This window comes from Electrona antarctica (genome assembly GCF_951216825.1).
Source record: "Electrona antarctica genome assembly, chromosome: 5".
NCBI classification, from domain to species: Eukaryota; Metazoa; Chordata; class Actinopteri; order Myctophiformes; family Myctophidae; genus Electrona; species Electrona antarctica.
Window position 1 is genome coordinate 34950401 of NC_136810.1, and position 18442 is coordinate 34968842.

At 41.3% G+C, this 18442-nt stretch overlaps 1 protein-coding gene across 1 annotated transcript; it reads right to left on the reverse strand.

Annotated features, from left to right (window-relative positions):
• Positions 1 to 1962: 1962 nt before the first annotated feature.
• On the reverse strand, positions 1963 to 11941 carry znf592 (zinc finger protein 592). Its single transcript, XM_079502178.1, has 10 exons — positions 11840 to 11941; positions 11301 to 11510; positions 8614 to 10898; positions 8268 to 8446; positions 7740 to 7913; positions 7435 to 7594; positions 6021 to 6284; positions 4639 to 4751; positions 4404 to 4542; positions 1963 to 4246 (listed from the first exon to the last, which is right to left on the reverse strand). Exons 3-10 carry the CDS (start codon positions 10876 to 10878, stop codon positions 3740 to 3742), a joined length of 3801 nt encoding a protein of 1266 aa, XP_079358304.1. The 5' UTR covers positions 10879 to 10898; positions 11301 to 11510; positions 11840 to 11941; the 3' UTR covers positions 1963 to 3739.
• Positions 11942 to 18442: the final 6501 nt, after the last annotated feature.

Genomic DNA, 18442 nt, shown 5'->3' on the forward strand with positions numbered 1-18442 from the left:
CAACGGTGTGGCTGTGGACATACTGCATCATTATCTTTGTGATGGGTCAATGCATTATCCTGACAAATACAAAACGTATGATTTAAATGCTACGATGTGTGTGTCCTGCACCATGTGTCACATGAACAACTGCTTTACCTGCTTTAACAGAGTTCTTCTCAATGTAAACCATTCTGTCTGCGTTATTCAGAAATTCTTCTGCCCTTAATTTATTTTACCAATACATGGATGGATAACCAAGTCGCATAGTTACTTTTGAGTATTATTAGATTTGTATCAAACTTAAAAGCAGATAAAGTAGTATATTGAGAGATGCTTCACTAGCTGGGCATGTTGTTAATCAAGGTTACCTGGAAATAATTTACATTTACAACAAACATTATCATCAAATATATTATTTATATGATGCTTGGCATAAGGCACTATCTGGGCAAATTTAAAATATTGCACTGTTACTTTGGATATACTGCATAAAGCATAATGTAATAAATGAGTCCAAAAACAGTGAAATAAGCAAAAGAAATTGAGACCAGTATGCCTACTGTTTCTGTACCAATTTATTACATGACAGAAATCCTAAAATAAAATTATGAATGAACCACAAACATTAGATATCAAACCTCAAAGCAGTGGATACTGAACCTTTTTTGTTGTTTGTTCTTTATTTACACAGGGCTGAACATAAGTGCTCATTTTCAGCAAAACTCAGCACATAGAGACACACAAAAAAATTCAAAAATCATTGATAATGATAATCATGATCTTCATTTATCAAAATTTCCATCACTGACAAAAATATGCTGCATTAAAAATAAATAATTAATAATTAATAAATAATAGTTATTGCATTAACTTATTTCAGCTTACATTTTTCACAAAATATATATTGAGGACCCCCTCAAAAATGAGATACTGCATCTTAAGTGGCTTATCCTCTAGTCTAGTGTAATTCCAAAATAAAGAATAAATAAAATAAAATAATCAACTTGTTCAATCTTCATGCAGGATCCTGCTTGCTGTAAGAGAAAAGATAATATAAGATAGTTTATGTTGATGCCCCAGTACACACAAAAACGTATACACTTGGAAACACATTTATATTATCTTTATAAATGGCATATTATTATACCGGTAGATCATATCAATGATATAAATTATACTAACATGTCCAAGCCCTGTTTGTGTTGAGCATGTAGAGCAATTTTTAACAGCTCAAAGATCATCTTCCTCAGGTCCTCTGCTTTATGTGATGACATGACAGCTTCCACTTTACCGGGTAGATCAACATTTCCCAACAAGGACTCCAAAATAGTGCTGTCCACAACACTTTTCTTGCCCATGAAGTGACCTTACAGAACAAAGTACATAATTTCAATGTGAATAATTAGGAGAAAAATAAAAAATATGCTGTACATTTTTGTAAAAACATAAAATAAATAATAAACAAACAAAATAAATAAATGACTTTACCTGTTGCCCATAGATTTCCCCTCGGGGTCACTTTGATCTTTGAAACTTTGTTTCGGAGTTCTGTTAAATCTAGAGTCATTGAAGACGTCATAGCAATGTATGAGATTAGAATGAAGGAAGACAGAAATCCAGTTCTGAAAATCCCTGACAATGGTCCACTCATCCCTTACACTGTATGTATTATTAAATTAGATGCTGGTGAATTCCTCCAGGATTTCAATCTCTTTGCCCATCTGCTACTCCAGAGCCTGGCAGTTATACTGAGAAGGGATGGGCTTAATATTCTAATGATGAAATCACCCACCAGGGATTGGTCCCTTATGTGATGATGTTAGTGTCATTGTAACTGGCGGTGGCCACTTCAAAGCATGTATCTGCAGTGCAATACAAAGAATTCCCATGCACAAATGCCATCTCGACAAAGAATAATAATCATGCTTTGGCATCATGTGGTTCCCTGGCATTTGAGCTAATTACTAGAACATTTGAAACTGAAGACAAGGAGACCACCATTTTATTGCACCAATTTATTTTGAATTTGAAGTAAACATAACAGCAAGGCACAAAGGCCACTGCATGCTGAATAGGTGTAAGGGCTTTATAAAATGCTGCAAATCAATCAAGCTAATGTATGTACACAGATTAATTTACTGTTCTTACTGTACACAGTATCAAAAGTACAAATGTCTGTCATTAAAAAAAAATACATTTCATTTTGGCCTCTGCACTTCTCACAGTGGCCATATGGTGATTTAAGGACAGATGTTTAGTCTTACAGACAATAAACCACCCATATAGCACTTAAATAGAAAGTTCACTTGATAATCAAGTCAATATGACCATATATTAATATCATTCCCAAAATAATTTATGAAATTGAATGTGGGATATAATATACAATATATACTTTTTTGTCTTCTTACATTGCACTGAATTAACCTGCCTCGTCAAAGCCACATCAAGTATAACAATCACTGACATTGACTGTGGAGGTAGGAAAAGCCCAAAATCCCAAACAACACGACAGACTATTATACAAACCAGGGTCTGCATTCGTGAAGCACCCGAGAATACAACTGCTGACCAGAGACCAAGTTTCCTCTAAATTCACATGCATACAGTCCTTGTACGATTGTATAACCTAACCAGTGTTCCGAGACGAGTGGTTTCCCATTTTCGTAAAGGCTTCCCAACTACAGGCCCTGGTTTCTAAAACATGCATTCAAACATGTCATCAGCCTTCACTTACACACCTCATAACACCTGCTCCGAATTCTTTAAAAAAATAAAATTAAAAATTAAAGTACCCTGATCTGATCTCGATAACGTCCTTTCACTTGCTTGAAACAAACTATTCAAGAGGTATTCTCAATCACCACTGTGCCACATTTCCAATACCTCTGCATCATCTAGGTTAACAGAACACAAATTACACCGGCTCCAGAATGACAAGCAACCAAAAATACTATACATTTACATTAATCACATGATAGAAACACATTTTAGATATGTAAAATACAAGTAAATTGTGTAAGGATTCAAATGAAAGTTAAGTAAAAACCAATACAAAAAACATTAGATGGCTTTTTTGGTTAACTGTTTTATATATATATGACTGTAAAACTATGTTTTGGACACTGAAATATACCACATTGTTTAAATGCTGACCATTAATGTGTGTAAATAAATATATTAAAAATGCTTATGGGTGCAATACATTTGTAATTCTTAGTATTGCATTCGTCAAAATGTATTCAGGTATACATTTTTATTCAGGTATTAAAATTCTGTTTTGCAATAAATAATGCTTTTAACATTAGTAATTTACAGTAATTGGATGGCTGTTGATAACATTGGTAAAATCCATCCCCTCCCTTCTGTTACATCGGTCAGTCAATACTAGGCCAACAAAATGAAGACATTCCTTCCTGAGTATCTTGTTTGGGTGGATGCAACAATTAGAAACAAAATACTACTAAATATCTATGGTTCTAAGATTGTGAGTGTGTCCCAAAGGCTCTTCAAGGGATAGTCTATAGAATACAAACATGCAGGAGCGTTTCAAAAGAAATATGTGATGCTAAAATATGAACATCTTATCTTCTCAAAAATACTGCCTTTCAGTAATGTAGGAGTGTATTTGAATCATGACATCTGGCATCAATTGAGGCCAAAGCATCACAAGTACCGCTTCAAAGCGAGAATTGTACGTCATCGTCACATACACTGTAATAAAAAAAGTGGAGATATTGAAGCAGCTTTGCTCTGCCTACTGGAGACAGACTTCCTGTGTTTGAGCTTTTGAGTTGGGTTTTAAATGACAGTCCAAGTTGCCATCACAGTGTGGTACGGATGATTTCTCTTCTGCCCGATATGCATCATCTGAGCACCTTTGTAGGGATGTATTCACTGCATCAGCCTCAGATGATGGTGCATGTTGCACCCCCCCTCCAATCTCTGGTTCCTCCACCGAGGACAGGGGCTGCACGTCTTCCGCTGACCCTTTTACTTTGTGTACAATGTAAAGGTGCCTGTTGAGTGATATTGGGGATGTGAAGCATAGTCCACAGTGAAGGCACTGAGGAGCGTTCTCGTCGGTCTTATGCTGAGGTATGTGCTCCTGGAACTGAGTGCTGTGCTCTGTGGTGAAGCCACACTTTGAACAACGAAACGAAGCCTTCGGACGTTTGGCCGAAGAACCGTCTTGACTGACGGCAGGACCTTGCCTCTCGCTTTGGGTGTCTGTAGGTCTGGCAGGTCTTTTTGTGCCCAGTCCCTGTTAAAACAAACAAGACACCATTTCGAGAATGAAAACAAATACTGATGCTTACTTTAATTATGCATGTTGTTTTCTGGTTACTGTATTTATGCATGTCGTTTTCAATGTAAAGAAAAAGGAAATATATAGATGGAAGAAGAAGAAAAAAAATCACCTCTCTCAAGACGTTAGATTCCTGTATAGGCGTTTTTGGCATTAAGCTTAAATCAGGGTTTTTGATGCCGTGCATTAGACTTATGTGGTTCTTCAACATCACACCTGTGTTGAATACGGTCTTTGTATCTATGCAATACCTTGGGAATGAAAAGCACACCACGTGACAATAAATAATCTATTTTCATAAAATGATTTAGACAATGAAAGACTGCATATTTTATGAAAAGTCTTACCAACAAGAGTACGTTTTCTTCTTAACATCGTGGTCGTTGCGTATGTGCCTTCTCAAACTGGTCGAAGAGTTGAAAGACCTCTCACACTGTTGACACGGATACCTCTTCATGGACTATAAAAAAGGATATATACACAGTTGGCTTCACAGACGCTATACAGAAAAATGCCCAGGCTGATGCCAACATCTACTGTACTTTCATACATAATAATAATAATAGATTGCATTTTTATAGTGCCTTTCTATGCGCTACATGCTTACTCAAAGCGCTTTACAATGGTCCATTCATTCATACATCGGGAGGTGAAGCAGCGAACAGTCAACGCCAGCGTCCTCACTTCCCACATGCACACCCCAATGGTGGCAAGCTAGCACTGACGGACTCATTGGAGGCAATGTGGGGTTCAGTGTCTTGCCCAAGGACACTTCGACATGTAGACAGCAGGAGCCGGGATTCGAACCGCCGCCCCACAGATCATTGGACGACCTGCTCTACCTCCTGAGCCACAGCCGCCCCATACATACATAACAATATAGAGTAATAATAATTTATACTTTTATTCACAGCACACAGTGGCCATTTTGTTCTTGATCATCTGTGTGCACATGCCTGAAAAGTTCATTAACTAAGTGAACAACCATCAATAGGTCTTCAGTTAACTCTAAGGGCAAGATATTTAAACGCACCCCAAATAAATACATTGATAAATAAAACATGTCAAATCATGGAGAATCCATAACTGCTCGGGTGCAGTAATAGTTCAGACTAGTCATTGGTCCGACAACCTACCTCAAACCCTAACCTAACCATAATCACGGGAGCAGTGCATGTCGGACATCAGCCGTTTCGACCGAAAATCAACCGATAATTCCCATTAGGTTACTTATTACGCCGATCTTATCTAGCCGATCGGCTCGTCTGGAGCCTACTGGCTGCAATTGGCGTTGATGACACGTTAACCGATCTTATCGGCCTAGTCAGGTCTACTGGACATGCTGGGAGCCTACTGAAAATGACAAGCCTCCTCATACCCTCCCCTAAACTTAACCGCAAGCATGTCGCAGCGCGGTCCTAATATTAACGCATGTTTGCCAACCTTAATCCTGTCGTTTTGGTCTACTGCCTACTAAAAACGACAAGCCTCCTCATACCCTCCCCTAAACTTAACCGCAAGCATGTCGCAGCGCGGTCCTAATATTAACGCATGTTCGCCAACCTTAATCCTGTCGTTTTTTTTGTATCAGTCGGCAGAGCATGCCCATACTCGTCGAAAACAATCGTACTGATCCTAAGCGATCACTGCGGTCTTGTCTATTGATAACAGTCGAATCGGGTCGGACTAATGTTCCGTCGGAATTACGTGCAGCTCCCTAACTGCTCACCCTTCCGTGGTCACTTTTCATGTGAGAAACATAGGAGTCTCGCTCAGGAAACGTCTGGAGACACTCGCCACAGGTCCAGCCAGCAGGCTTCACGTGGGGTTTGCTGTCCTCTGCTCTCTTTCTGTTCGTGTCTGTGCGTTTAGCGGTGCTCGGAATATTGGGCTGATGGACTGCTGTGGAAACAGTCTCCTGGTTCCGAGTGGTCCTGTCAGTCTGATTACCGTTCTTTTCCGCTTCCCCTCTGAAGATACCACCATGCACGCTCTGTAGAATAGCAGCACAAACAAACAGAGGCAATAATTACTGCTGTACTTGTGATTTGTTTTTGAGATTTGATAAAAAACGTCATTATTAATGCCCGAGTAGAGAACTGTTTGCCTTTTCACTAACAAAAAGTCATAGTGTAATAGTGTGTGCAATGAAGAAGAATGCGCAATATAAAGAGTAAGACAACAAGTACATACTGTAGATGAGTACACGTGCAAAACTGAGTATACCGCACTTTTCTTTTCTTGTACAAAACGGGACGTCTATGGCAGGACCATAACATACGTATGTAAAAAATACCTTTTTTTCTTACATCTCCAACACAAAAAACATACCGTACTTTCAAGTACTAAGTGTAGATATACTGAATTATGTTCTACTACATAGTGTATAGACACAGAGCAGCAATCATAACTGGGGTGTCAAGCGGAAATAACGAGAGTGCAACTCTGTGGATTAGTCTATACAAAATGTATACATAAGGTCCTGTTTTACTCTTTATATAATATGCATACCGAGGGCCAGATTATATCAGAATAATGCAATCATCATTTGCTCAGAGGACGAAATACAACGGGAACTCGTGGGAATGAATGAAACTTGTTAACGAAAAATACTGAAGCGTTGACTGATTGTCAAGGGAGTGTCATGGGGGAAGTGACAAAGTGTACTGATGTCAGTCGCCATTTGCTGCCATCATTGCTGCCATCACAACCGTAACCATTTCCCCCAGTTAGCAGAAACAAAAACGTCAACTAGAACTGGATTTCTTTTTTTCTTGGGCAATTGAAAACGTCCTAATACCGTATAGTATTTGTTTGCACCTGTCTTTTAGAGGCAGATTCCTGGCCTTTTATGTTTGTTATCTTCATGATTTTGTTAGATTTTTGATTGAATACTTTTAACAGTTTGCAAAAAGTACACCAGTACAGTTATACAATAATACTAAAAGGATAACACAAAAGCCCTGGGGGCTTGATTCCATTATGATCCTATGTATTCAATTTATAAAGACAAATAAAGACATACATCCATACAACCACAATGGAAAGAAGCCTCTGGCTATTTTGTGTTTGATCAATTTCTGTATTTTGAAATTGTTGCGGTGTACTACAAAAAGAAAGGGGGAAAAAAAGACAAGGCCAACCTTGAAGTGTTGCATCAACACCTGCTTTTGGGGGAAAACTGAAGAGCACTCTGGACACTTGAATACACAAGTAGCTCGCTTGCTGGCATTCTGATGGAAGTGCTGAAAGAGTAACTGCTTTTTCTTGAACACTGTCTCGCACGAGCACTTAAAGATTAACCTGGAAGACAGAGAAAAACAATAATGCCGACAGTAAAAGAAAAAGAATAAAAGTCATTCAGAATATGTGCCAAACATAAAAGGAAAAGGAAAAAAGGTAAAACTTTAAACAGGGCTGCCATTGCAGATTCAAGAGGTTAACTTACTGAGGTGATGTTTTGCTAGTGTCGTGCTTATTTTGTATATGGGTGTCACAGCTGTCAGAGGATTTGAAGGCAACTGGACAGATGGAACACTTGTAAAAGACGTCACAGTGCTTTTCTTCAATGTGATTCTTTTGACCGTGAACCGTCTTAAAAACCACGTCACAGTGAAGACACCTGAAGGACAGGGGAGAACGCCAATAGCTTTTTCAGTCACATTTTGTCTTCAATCACTTACACTAAAGTCCATAATATTTTTTGATTATTCATCTATGCATTTCATTTAGAAAACAAAATGATAAATGCTCATCATAAGTTATCTGAATCCAAATAGAAATCCTGAGATTGCCTTTTTATTTTACTTCTTCATTTTATAGTATGGAAGACAAGCATTCATATTTAGGTGAAGTTGTAATGACATATTACACATTATTCACGATACATCACTAAACCAATTATTTGTTTAGTAAATACTACATTTTTTGTCAATGGATTACTCGTTTCACTTCCAACCGTAGTAGCAGTACTTACTTGTACCAAGCCTTGCGTGTGTAGTGGAGACAGTTTTCCTTGACATGCTTCTGTATGTCTGCAGAGCGACTCAGCGCGCCACACTCTGGGCAGCAGTAAGGAGACTTGTGTGCATGAAGGCGTTGGTGGGCTTTGAAGCTACACTTGTTGGGTGATAGCATGGAACACACCTTGCATATCTAGATGTGATAAATTAAGAAAAAAACACACACACACACACACACACACACACACACACACACACACACAAAAGAATAAATAAACAAAAGAATAAATAAATAAAAATCTGAAAATGACATCATACAACTTTTTTCTTTCATATAGCTATAATATAATATCTACTTGCCAGCCCTTCCAGATCTTCTGACAACCTCTGGTAATGGCCTGCAAGTGCTCTGTAGTCTGATAATTGCTTGTTACACTCCAGGCAGCGTAGCCGATGCCGGATGACATTGTCTGGATAGAGGGGCATAACTGGTTGGCTTTTAGGTGAGGGTGATGGTAAAACACGTATGTCCGCATTCACTAATGATCCTGTGCTCAAGGGTACAAACATTTGTTCCTCTGCAATGGGTTTCATGAAGAGCTGCGTGCACTGCATCACTGTCCCTTTAGTCTTGTGCTCCCGGGCATGCGCCAGCAAGGCACACTTGTTAAAGAATACCAGTGTCTTTGCACAGTGGGTACACGCTACTTCAATGTGGACGCTTCTTCTGCCATAGTGGTGCATGAGACTCCTTTCCACCCCGAAGGAGTCTCCACACTCCAGGCAGCAGTATCCACGGGGCGGAAGGCTGATGTTGCTCTCTGGGGGAGGATTCAGGTTGGGCACATATGTAGGCACAGGGTTAGCATTGTTCAACAGTCTGTTTAAGGTTCCTGCTGCCGTGTTGGGAACGGAGGTGTTTGGATGAGGGCTGGGCGTCTTAACCTGATGCACCAGTGGGACAGTGCTGTACACTGTAGACGAGGAGAGAGCCTGTTGACTCGGTTGATGTGCCGTGGAGCGTGCCGCAACTGAGGCAGCCACACTGTGAGGGACCAGGTTTAAGTTGGCCAAATGCATTGCTTTGGGAAGGAAGTTCGTATTTGTAGCGTGCCCCGTTGGGGCTGATGGAATTATCTTCGGTTTCTGACCTTGCTGTGCAAAAGATCTTTCGACAGGGCCACTAGCGCTATGGAAAATGGATGGGGATTGCTTTAGGCTTGGCTTCTTAGGGTGTCCCTCTGAATTACTGTGTAAAACGTTTGATGGAAGAGTACCAACTGGAGCACCTTTAACCACCCCAGTCGAATCGGCTGCTTTAACAGGCATTCCAACAGTGATATCACTAGCCACATTTTGAGACTGACAAGGAGACATATTGCAGAAAGAATCCTCACTGATCATACTCTGAGACGGAGAGGACTCATAGGCCGACTGATCTTCATCCGCCTCTGAATCAGGCAACACACTGGTGACTGTGCGCTTGATCTGCCCAGAAGTGGTTTTGATGGTCTTAATTCTGACCCTGGGTATGGCAGGGGGTGAACCAGAGGCCATTGCGGGTGAGGCCTTACCACTGCTATCACTGTATATGCTTACAGGACTGTCGGAGAGTTTCGTCAGCCGCTTCACGGCTTCCAGAGGACTCGTGGGACTTCGAGGTGATGTAGGCACCTTGGGACTGGCCTTTATGGAGTCACTATGAACCACTGATGACTCTCTAAGATTAGTTTGCTCACTGTGATCCTTTCCAGTATTCAGAGCCACGAGCGCCTCAAGACAAGAAGATGTCTGTGTTTTGACATATGATTGAGTGGTGGTCATATCAGGATTAGCAGCTGTATCACAGTTGGTCTTCGTTTGTTTTGGGTCATTTGGAGGAGGCAGTGCACTGTCATGAGACACAATTTTGTCACCGTTGTAACTTTCGGAAGGCTCCTCAGTCAGTGTATGTTCCGTTTTGGTGAATTCTGTTATATTGCTCAGGGTGTTCTCGCAAGTGTCACGCTCCTCAGGGCAACCATCAAACATGCTGAGCGACATTGTTTTTTGTTTGTCTGACAAGGAAGGTTCCATCAAAACTGAAGGATCTGGGAAGTAGGGTCTTTCTTGTTTTTGACAGCTGTCAACTCTACTACTGTGAGTGTCTTCAGATTCAGGACTAGAGATGGGACTAAACTGAGAAAAAGATTGTGAAAAGAGTGGTGTTGCTTCAGGTTTATGCTGAATTGGTGCCTTAGCTAGCAGTTCTCCGGAGGTATCCCCATTCAGTGTAGACGCAAACGACTTGGAAAAGCCACTGCTAGGCAACTCACTGGAATCGACCAATGTCTCCAGCCCCCTGTATCCATTTTGCAATGGAGGGACAGGGACCGAATGCGTCCCGTCACCAAAACCCTCCAGAGACTCCTGGCGACTTGTGTTTTTGACAATAACACTCACAACAGGGATGTCTGCTGTAGTGACAGCATGGTGAGCCAGTAAGTCATCGTCCAGGCATATGCCAGTGTGTTTCAGCTGACTCTCTGTCTCCTCAAGGCTCTCTTTGGCATCCAGCCCAGTGGCATCTGGAATGTCAAAGGCAGCCAGAAGATCATCAAAATCTGGGGTTTTCATGTCACCCATGTTTGAGGCCTGTCTAAAACCTGGGGGGGAGACAAAAATATAAGCTGTCACTGTATCTGCCCACTTACATTATGATAGCAGCCATGCATTCTTCAGATTGTTGCTGTGATGACATAAAACAAGCTATCTTCTCAAAAGCTACTACCAAGTAACTCAAACAGATCACGTTTATGACCTTTGCTAACTTTAGCAAGCCTGATCACAGTGTGTATGTGTCATTTACAATCTTGCCCAAGAAGCTGCAAGGCCTCGCAACACGAGCAGTTGAGTTGTTTTGTTTTTGGAACGTTAGCTAGTAAGTTATCCCAGTAGCTAATGTTAGCGACAAGCAAGCTAGCAATCTAGCTACGTGTTGTCATTAAAATTTGTCATGAAGTTAGCTATAGCTAAAGCCTCTAATCGACGCAATACTGTACGCTTACCATCTGACCCGTTTTAAGTGGGCAACTCCAATGAATTCTATATTGGGACTAGTTTAAGGTTGACACTGACAGCTAGCGTTAGCTGTGCAGGCGTTGACGTCGTTTCTACTGACTTCCCTCTTCGCCTTCTTCTTCTCCCCGAGACCCCAAATCCCATCGGCCGGAAGGACGGTTAATCGTGCTTTCATTGGTTAGTTGGTTGTCAAGCAACTGGAAAAACAACAACTGGTTGACACTTGACAGTCAAGAAAATCATTAAATTGAACGAATTATTACGGTTGTATTAGTGGTGGAAAGGAACTTGTATATTTATTCAAGTAGGCTACTGTACTAAAGGTCAAATTTGAGTTTATTTTTATTTGATTTAACTTTACCCAGAGTATTTCCAATGTCAGTACTTTTACTTCTAGCCTACTCCAATACATCTCAGAGGCAAATATTATACTTTTACTCCAATACATTTATTTTTAATTATTTTTAATTGATTGCAGTACTGTCCTGATACAGTAAAAAGAAAAATGTAGTACTTTTTTCCCCACCGAATCACACAGCAGGAGGACACGGGAGGACACAGCGGACATCCCTCCAGGCTATGGGCTCAAGTGGTCTAGTACTGCCTTTACAAGTTTACATCTCTTCAGACTCTTCCTGTCGTTACAACCAACGTAACGTCAACTGAGTGCGTGCGTGAGTGACAGACTGTAGTAGGCGGTGCATGCGGATTGCGGACCAGAGCACGCAGCACTATTTCCATACAACGACTGCCCTGCAGTGCAGAATGATGTCACACACACACACACACGCACGCACGCACGCACACACGCACACACACACACACACACGCACGCACACACACACACACACACACACACACACACACACACACACACACACACACACACACACACACACACACACACAATTCAATTCAAAGGGCTTTATTGGCATGAGAAAACATATGTTTACATTGCCAAAGCAGAAGGCACAGTACAATAATACAATCAAAACAAAAATTATGTACATTTGAGAGTTCCACAAGGAAGCATACTAGGGCCTCTACTGTTCCTAATATATGTTAACGACATGACTTCAGCTTGTGACTGCAACTTGTTCCTGTTCGCAGATTACTCGGCACTGCTGGTCTCGGACAGGGACAAACTGCAGGTTGAAAATGCCCTCAGCTCTGAACTCGGTAGAATCTGCACCTGGCTCGCTGATAACAAACTATCTTTACACCTGGGAAAAACTGAATCCATTCTCTTTGGATCTAATAGTAATCTCAGCAAGGCAAATGGCTTCTTGGTTAGAGTGGGTGACAATGTTATCACACGTAAAGATGAAATTACCTACCTAGGTTCCATCCTGGAGGCTAATCTTTCCGGTGATAAGATGGCCACCAACGTAATCAAAAAAGTCAACCAAAGAACAAGATTCCTTTACAGGATCTCCTCACTGGTCGACAAAAACACCTTGAAGACCTTAACAGGAGCCCTTGTACAAGGCTTCTTTGACTATGCTTGCACCTCCTGGTACCACAGCACCTCAAAGGCCCTTAAAACTAGGCTCCAGACCTCCCAAAACAAACTGGTCAGGCTCCTACTTGGCCTCACCCCCCGAACCCACCTCACCCCTGCCCACTTTGACAGACTGGCATGGCTTAGGGTCGGCGACAGAGTACAGCATCTTGCAATGGGTCTGGTCCACAAGATTCGATACTCCACCAAGATACCCATGTACCTGTGTAGATACTTCCTTAATGTTAACGAAGTCCACACCCACAACACCAGAGGGAGTGCAACGAATCATGTTCAACCCAGATTCGGCACAAACAAGGGACTAAATTCTTTTCGCTCCTATGCCACCAAAATGTGGAACGCCCTACCAACAGTCATTAAGACATGCGAATCCCTTGACTCCTTCAAAACCTCAAAGGGCACCTACGGATGGCTGCAATTCGAAACTGGCCCCCGTAAAATCTGAATCCCCCCCCACCCCCCCCCCCCCCCCTTTTCCCCTGACTGTATATGTTTTTTTTCCCTTTTTACCTCCATTATGATGAATTCCTGTACTGTTCTTTGTCTATATAGAAGTGTCTATTTGTACGTCTCTAAATGTTTTGATGAATTGAACATGGTGGACCCTGTTGTAAACAAGTGTAATGCTTAATTGGGTCGTCCACTCACAGTTAACAGCCTTTGTATTGAGTTTGTGCTTGAAATGTACTGTAATTCTGCAAACTGTTAATACAATTTTCAATCAATCAATCAAAGAGTCAGAATCTTCAATAGATCAATTTCTATGTACCAATTAAGATCACTTACACTTGTTTACAAGAGGGTCCACCATGTACAATTCATCAAAACATTTAGAGACGAGATTCTACCTAGGTTTCTCTATCTCTTCCAAATGATCCCTATATTCATAACAAAGAAAACATTTAAACAAATAGATAGGTTAATCTCATCTTTCATCTGGAACAATTCGAACCCCAGGATGAAAAAAATGTACTTGGAGGTCCCTAGGGAAGCTGGGGGACTCGGCTTACCAAATTTTCTCTGGTACTATTGGGCTGCAAATATTGTAAAATGTTTACATTGGAGATATACATATGACTATGAAGAGGGACCAGATTGGGTCCATATGGAGTTGTTGTCCAATCCTTTGCCAATACTCACCTCTTCGTTACCATCTGGCCGTACCATACAATCTACAAACCCGGTTGTTAGAGCCTCACTCAGAATATGGTTACAGTTCCGAAAGCACTTTGAAACACTTAATGCAGATCATAATATACCCAGATCTCATTTCTTTAGGTTCCTTCAAATTCGCAGTTTTACTCAGAAAAAGCTTCCTTCATACCCCTACTTACCACCCAAGAATCAATTGGACATTATATTGGAATTTAGCCCCATTGCGAAAAAACGTGTGTCTGTGATTTATGATTTGATACGAGATCTAAAACCAGTAACCTGGGACAAGGCAAAAGCTGCCTGGGAGAGAGATCTGGGTGTAGAGCTCCCTGAGGAGATGTGGGAGGACAGTCTACTACGTATTCACACCTCTTCAATGTGCATACGCCATGGTTTAATTCAATTTAAGATACTACATCGACTTCACTATTCAGGGGATAAGCTGGCCAGGCTCTTTAACATGCCAGACCCTGGATGCCCAAGATGCAGCCAGACCCCAGCCTCGTTAGGCCACATGTTTTGGACGTGTCCTTCCCTCACTACCTACTGGAAGCGGATATTTGACGTATTCTCTCATATGTGTGGAACAGTGGTAACACCTTCTTTCCACACCGCCATTTTTGGCATAGTCCCCCCAAACTGTACACTCACATCTCCGCAAGCAAATGCCTTGGCATTTGCATCCCTATTAGCCCGTAGACTAATCCTCCTCAATTGGAAGTCGGATAAGGCACCTTCCTTTCAACAATGGCTGAAAGAAGTTCTATCATTCCTGCCTCTGGAGAAGCTCAGGTATAGAGTGGACAGAGCCCAAAAAAACTTTGTCCTGGCTTGGAGTGCCTTTGTGGAGTTTGTTGAGGACTTTCCATTTCAGTGAACTGTAATCCGGACTGTGTCCGACTGTCCCTGTCTTGACTCTTTTTGATCTATGATTGTCCGCTGCTTTGTCCCACCACTTTGTTTTTGTTTTTGTTTTGTTTTTAGCCTAGGGGGGGAGGGGGGAGGGGGGAGGGGTTGTATATGTTTGTGTGTTTTGTGTTTTCTTGCATACATGTGTATTGTCATGTGAAGAAATGTAAAAATAAAGTTTACAAAAAAAACAAAACATTTAGAGACGTACAAATAGACACTTCTATATAGTCAAAGAACAGAACAGGAATTCATCATAAAGGAGGTAAAAAGGGAAAAGAAACATATACAGTGAGGGAAAAAAGGGGGGGGGGGGTGGGGGGGATTCAGATTTTACGGGGGCCAGTTTCAGAATTGCAGCCGTCCGTAGGTGCCCTTTGAGAGCGGTTTCGAAGGAGTCAAGGGATTCACATGTCTTAATGACTGTTGGTAGGGCGTTCCACATTTTGGTGGCATAGGAGCGAAAATAAGTTAGTCCCTTGTTTGTGGGGTGAGGCCAAGTAGGAGCCTGACCAGTTTGTTTTGGGAGGTCTGGAGCCTTGTTTTAAGGGCCTTTGAGGTGCTGTGGTACCAAGAGGTGCATGCATAGTCAAAGAAACCTTGTACGAGGGCTCCTGTTAAGGTCTTCAAGGTGTTTTTGTTGACCAGTGAGGAGATCCTGTAAAGGAATCTTGTTCTTTGATTGACTTTTTTGATTACGTTGGTGGCCATTTTATCACCGGAAAGATTAGCCTCCAGTCCAGAATGGAACCTAGGTGTGATAATATTTCGTGTGATAATATTGTCACCCACTCTAACCAAGAAGCCATCTGCCTTGCTGAGATTACTATTTCATCCGAAGAGAATGGATTCAGTTTTTCCCAGGTGTAAGGATAGTTTGTTATCAGCAAGCCAGGTGCAGATTCTACCGAGTGCAGAGCTGAGGGTCTTCTCAACCTGCAGTTTGATCCTGTCCGAGACCAGCAGTGCTGAGTCATCTGCGAACAGGAACAAGTTGCAGTCACAAGTTGATGTCATGTCGTTTACATATATTAAGAACAGTAAAGGCCCTAGTATGCTTCCTTGTGGAATGACACAGCTCACTGGGAGGGGGGGGGGGGGGGGGGGGGGGGGGGGGGCAGTGTTCCATTCACCTCCACCATCTGTTCTCTCCCCTCCAGGTAGGATTGCATCCAGGAATATACAGTACACAATGATTAATCTTTAGGGTGGTTGTGTTCCACGCACGCACGCACGCACGCACGCACGCACGCACGCACGCACGCACGCACACACACACACACACACACACACACACACACACACACACACACACACACACACACACACACACACACACACACACACAAACAATCCGTTGATATGTTGACTTGTGAGCTTGTTTGTTTTCAGAACATTTTATATGTAGGCATTGTACTTGGCATTTCAACATCTTCAGTAGTAGTAGTACAACGTTTAGAGTAGAATGTAACCTTTCTGGTAGGATAGTATGTGTTTCTTTTCATGCTGCAAAAGATTGCTCAAAGAGCTTAAAATTGTTGCAAAACCAGATCCAGAAGAAACTATTGTTTATATTCTTCTGTTCTCATGCAGCTACCTGAAAGGAATGGGGATTGATTATATGTAATCTCCTCAGATGCAAATTAAGGCCTACTTCATTTTAGACAAAGCCTAGACCTATACAGTTGTTGCACATTCCAATTCAAGGTTTTTCCCCTTTCTTTTATTCACATCACATTCAATGTCATCCAAGTAATCATACCCTCAGTCTTAAAATATTCAATATTGCATCATTCGGTGAGTGAGAATGGTGAATCAATACCGGTAAGTTGCAAAGTATGGTCTGTCAACCAGGGCCTTATAAATTTAATGTTATGAAGCCAAATCTATAACTGAGGTAATTAAGATCTGTTAATGTCTCGCTAAATACCCACTTAATATTTTCTCATCCTATCATGGACTGAAGCCTCGTTGAGTTTTATGCTCTCCAGGCCAATTCCATGTCCCATTTCGGGGTCAGACAGCCTGACAACTTCTGTGTAATAAACAGATTTGAGACAGAATAAGTGGAACAAACAGCTCTGTCATATACACTTCTTTAAAGGAAATTACAGAGTAATACTGTTGCGATTCATTTGATGGACAACATAAAAACAATAATGGATTAGACACTAGCTGATTCTCTACCAAATATTGTATCTGGTAAGACATAATTTGAAAGCTTACAAGTTCACTATGACTGAACCCTATACATTACCTATGTCATGCACTTTTCTGGACACAACATACATCAAAAAGAAAATACTAGCCACAATATAGGGCACACATCATCTGAGTTCCCAGACGTTCTCGCATAAAAACGGGATCGGCACACCTAAAACCTTATTCTATACTAGTAATCCATTCAAAAGAAATGTTGTTACAGATATAGAATACATTTGAATACATGGGTAATATACAGATTTTGTTATTTTCTTGACATTTCACAAGTACAGGATATTCTGAATGTTTCACCCTGCACGATTATTGCTAAAATTACTTGCTTATTTATCAGAAGTATTTGTGATGATTTTGGAAAATTATTAATATTTTTATATTTTTTGTTTTCATTCTGCTTATCCCCGGTGCCATGTCTTGACATTAGGCCTCTGTGATTTTTGTGCAATTGGTCATGATGATTAATATTGTACAATTACACATACGCTGCATTGTACTGTACATGTACACAAGAACTATATATTTATTATTTTTGGAATCGCATACTGACCTCCAGAGAACCATCAGAAAGACCATGGGACAACAAGGACAGACTGGAATGGAAGACCAGTTTAACAGTGGCAACATGATTAATATGTGACAGGGGATGCAGACTGGACTTCAGCTGGTGTTGAGCCGCAATGGTTCCGCAGGCTCCACCTGGGCAACGGTGGCACTGCAGGCTCCGCTTGCGGCTCGAATGGCCCTCCTAAAGGCCTCATCGAAGGTTTATAACAAGGTAATAAAAAGGTAAGTACAGGTAGAACGGGAGTAAACCTCTTAAAACTGATATCTTATATTTTATTAATAGTGTCAAAATATACAAGAACAGAAGTCATTATATAGCCTATCTTTATCAGCAGTGTCAAATGGACAAAGAAGCAGAAGGCACATACATCGTCTGTTACTGGATCGTCTGTTACTGGGATGGTATTTGTCCTTCATAATTATCTTTGCCGTATTCAAGCACCTGCTGTCATACCTGTATACATACAGCAATCAGCATGTCTTGCAGTGACATGGGAGAGAGCCCAGCTGACCTCACCAACATCTGCACCACTCATAGACTCCTTTCAGGACCTTTTCTCTTGCAGGCTGTAGGAATGACCGTGTTAGTGGCTGGAGAAACAGTACAGAGGCATTGGTAAAGTTTAACCAATGGTGTTTATTCACCAAACGAGCACTACCAACTAGCATACATACAGGAAGCTTTCTACTCCCAGCACAGACTTCAGTTCACTGGCAAAATGGCAGCCTTATATACCCAGCTGGAGATCATGAGAAACC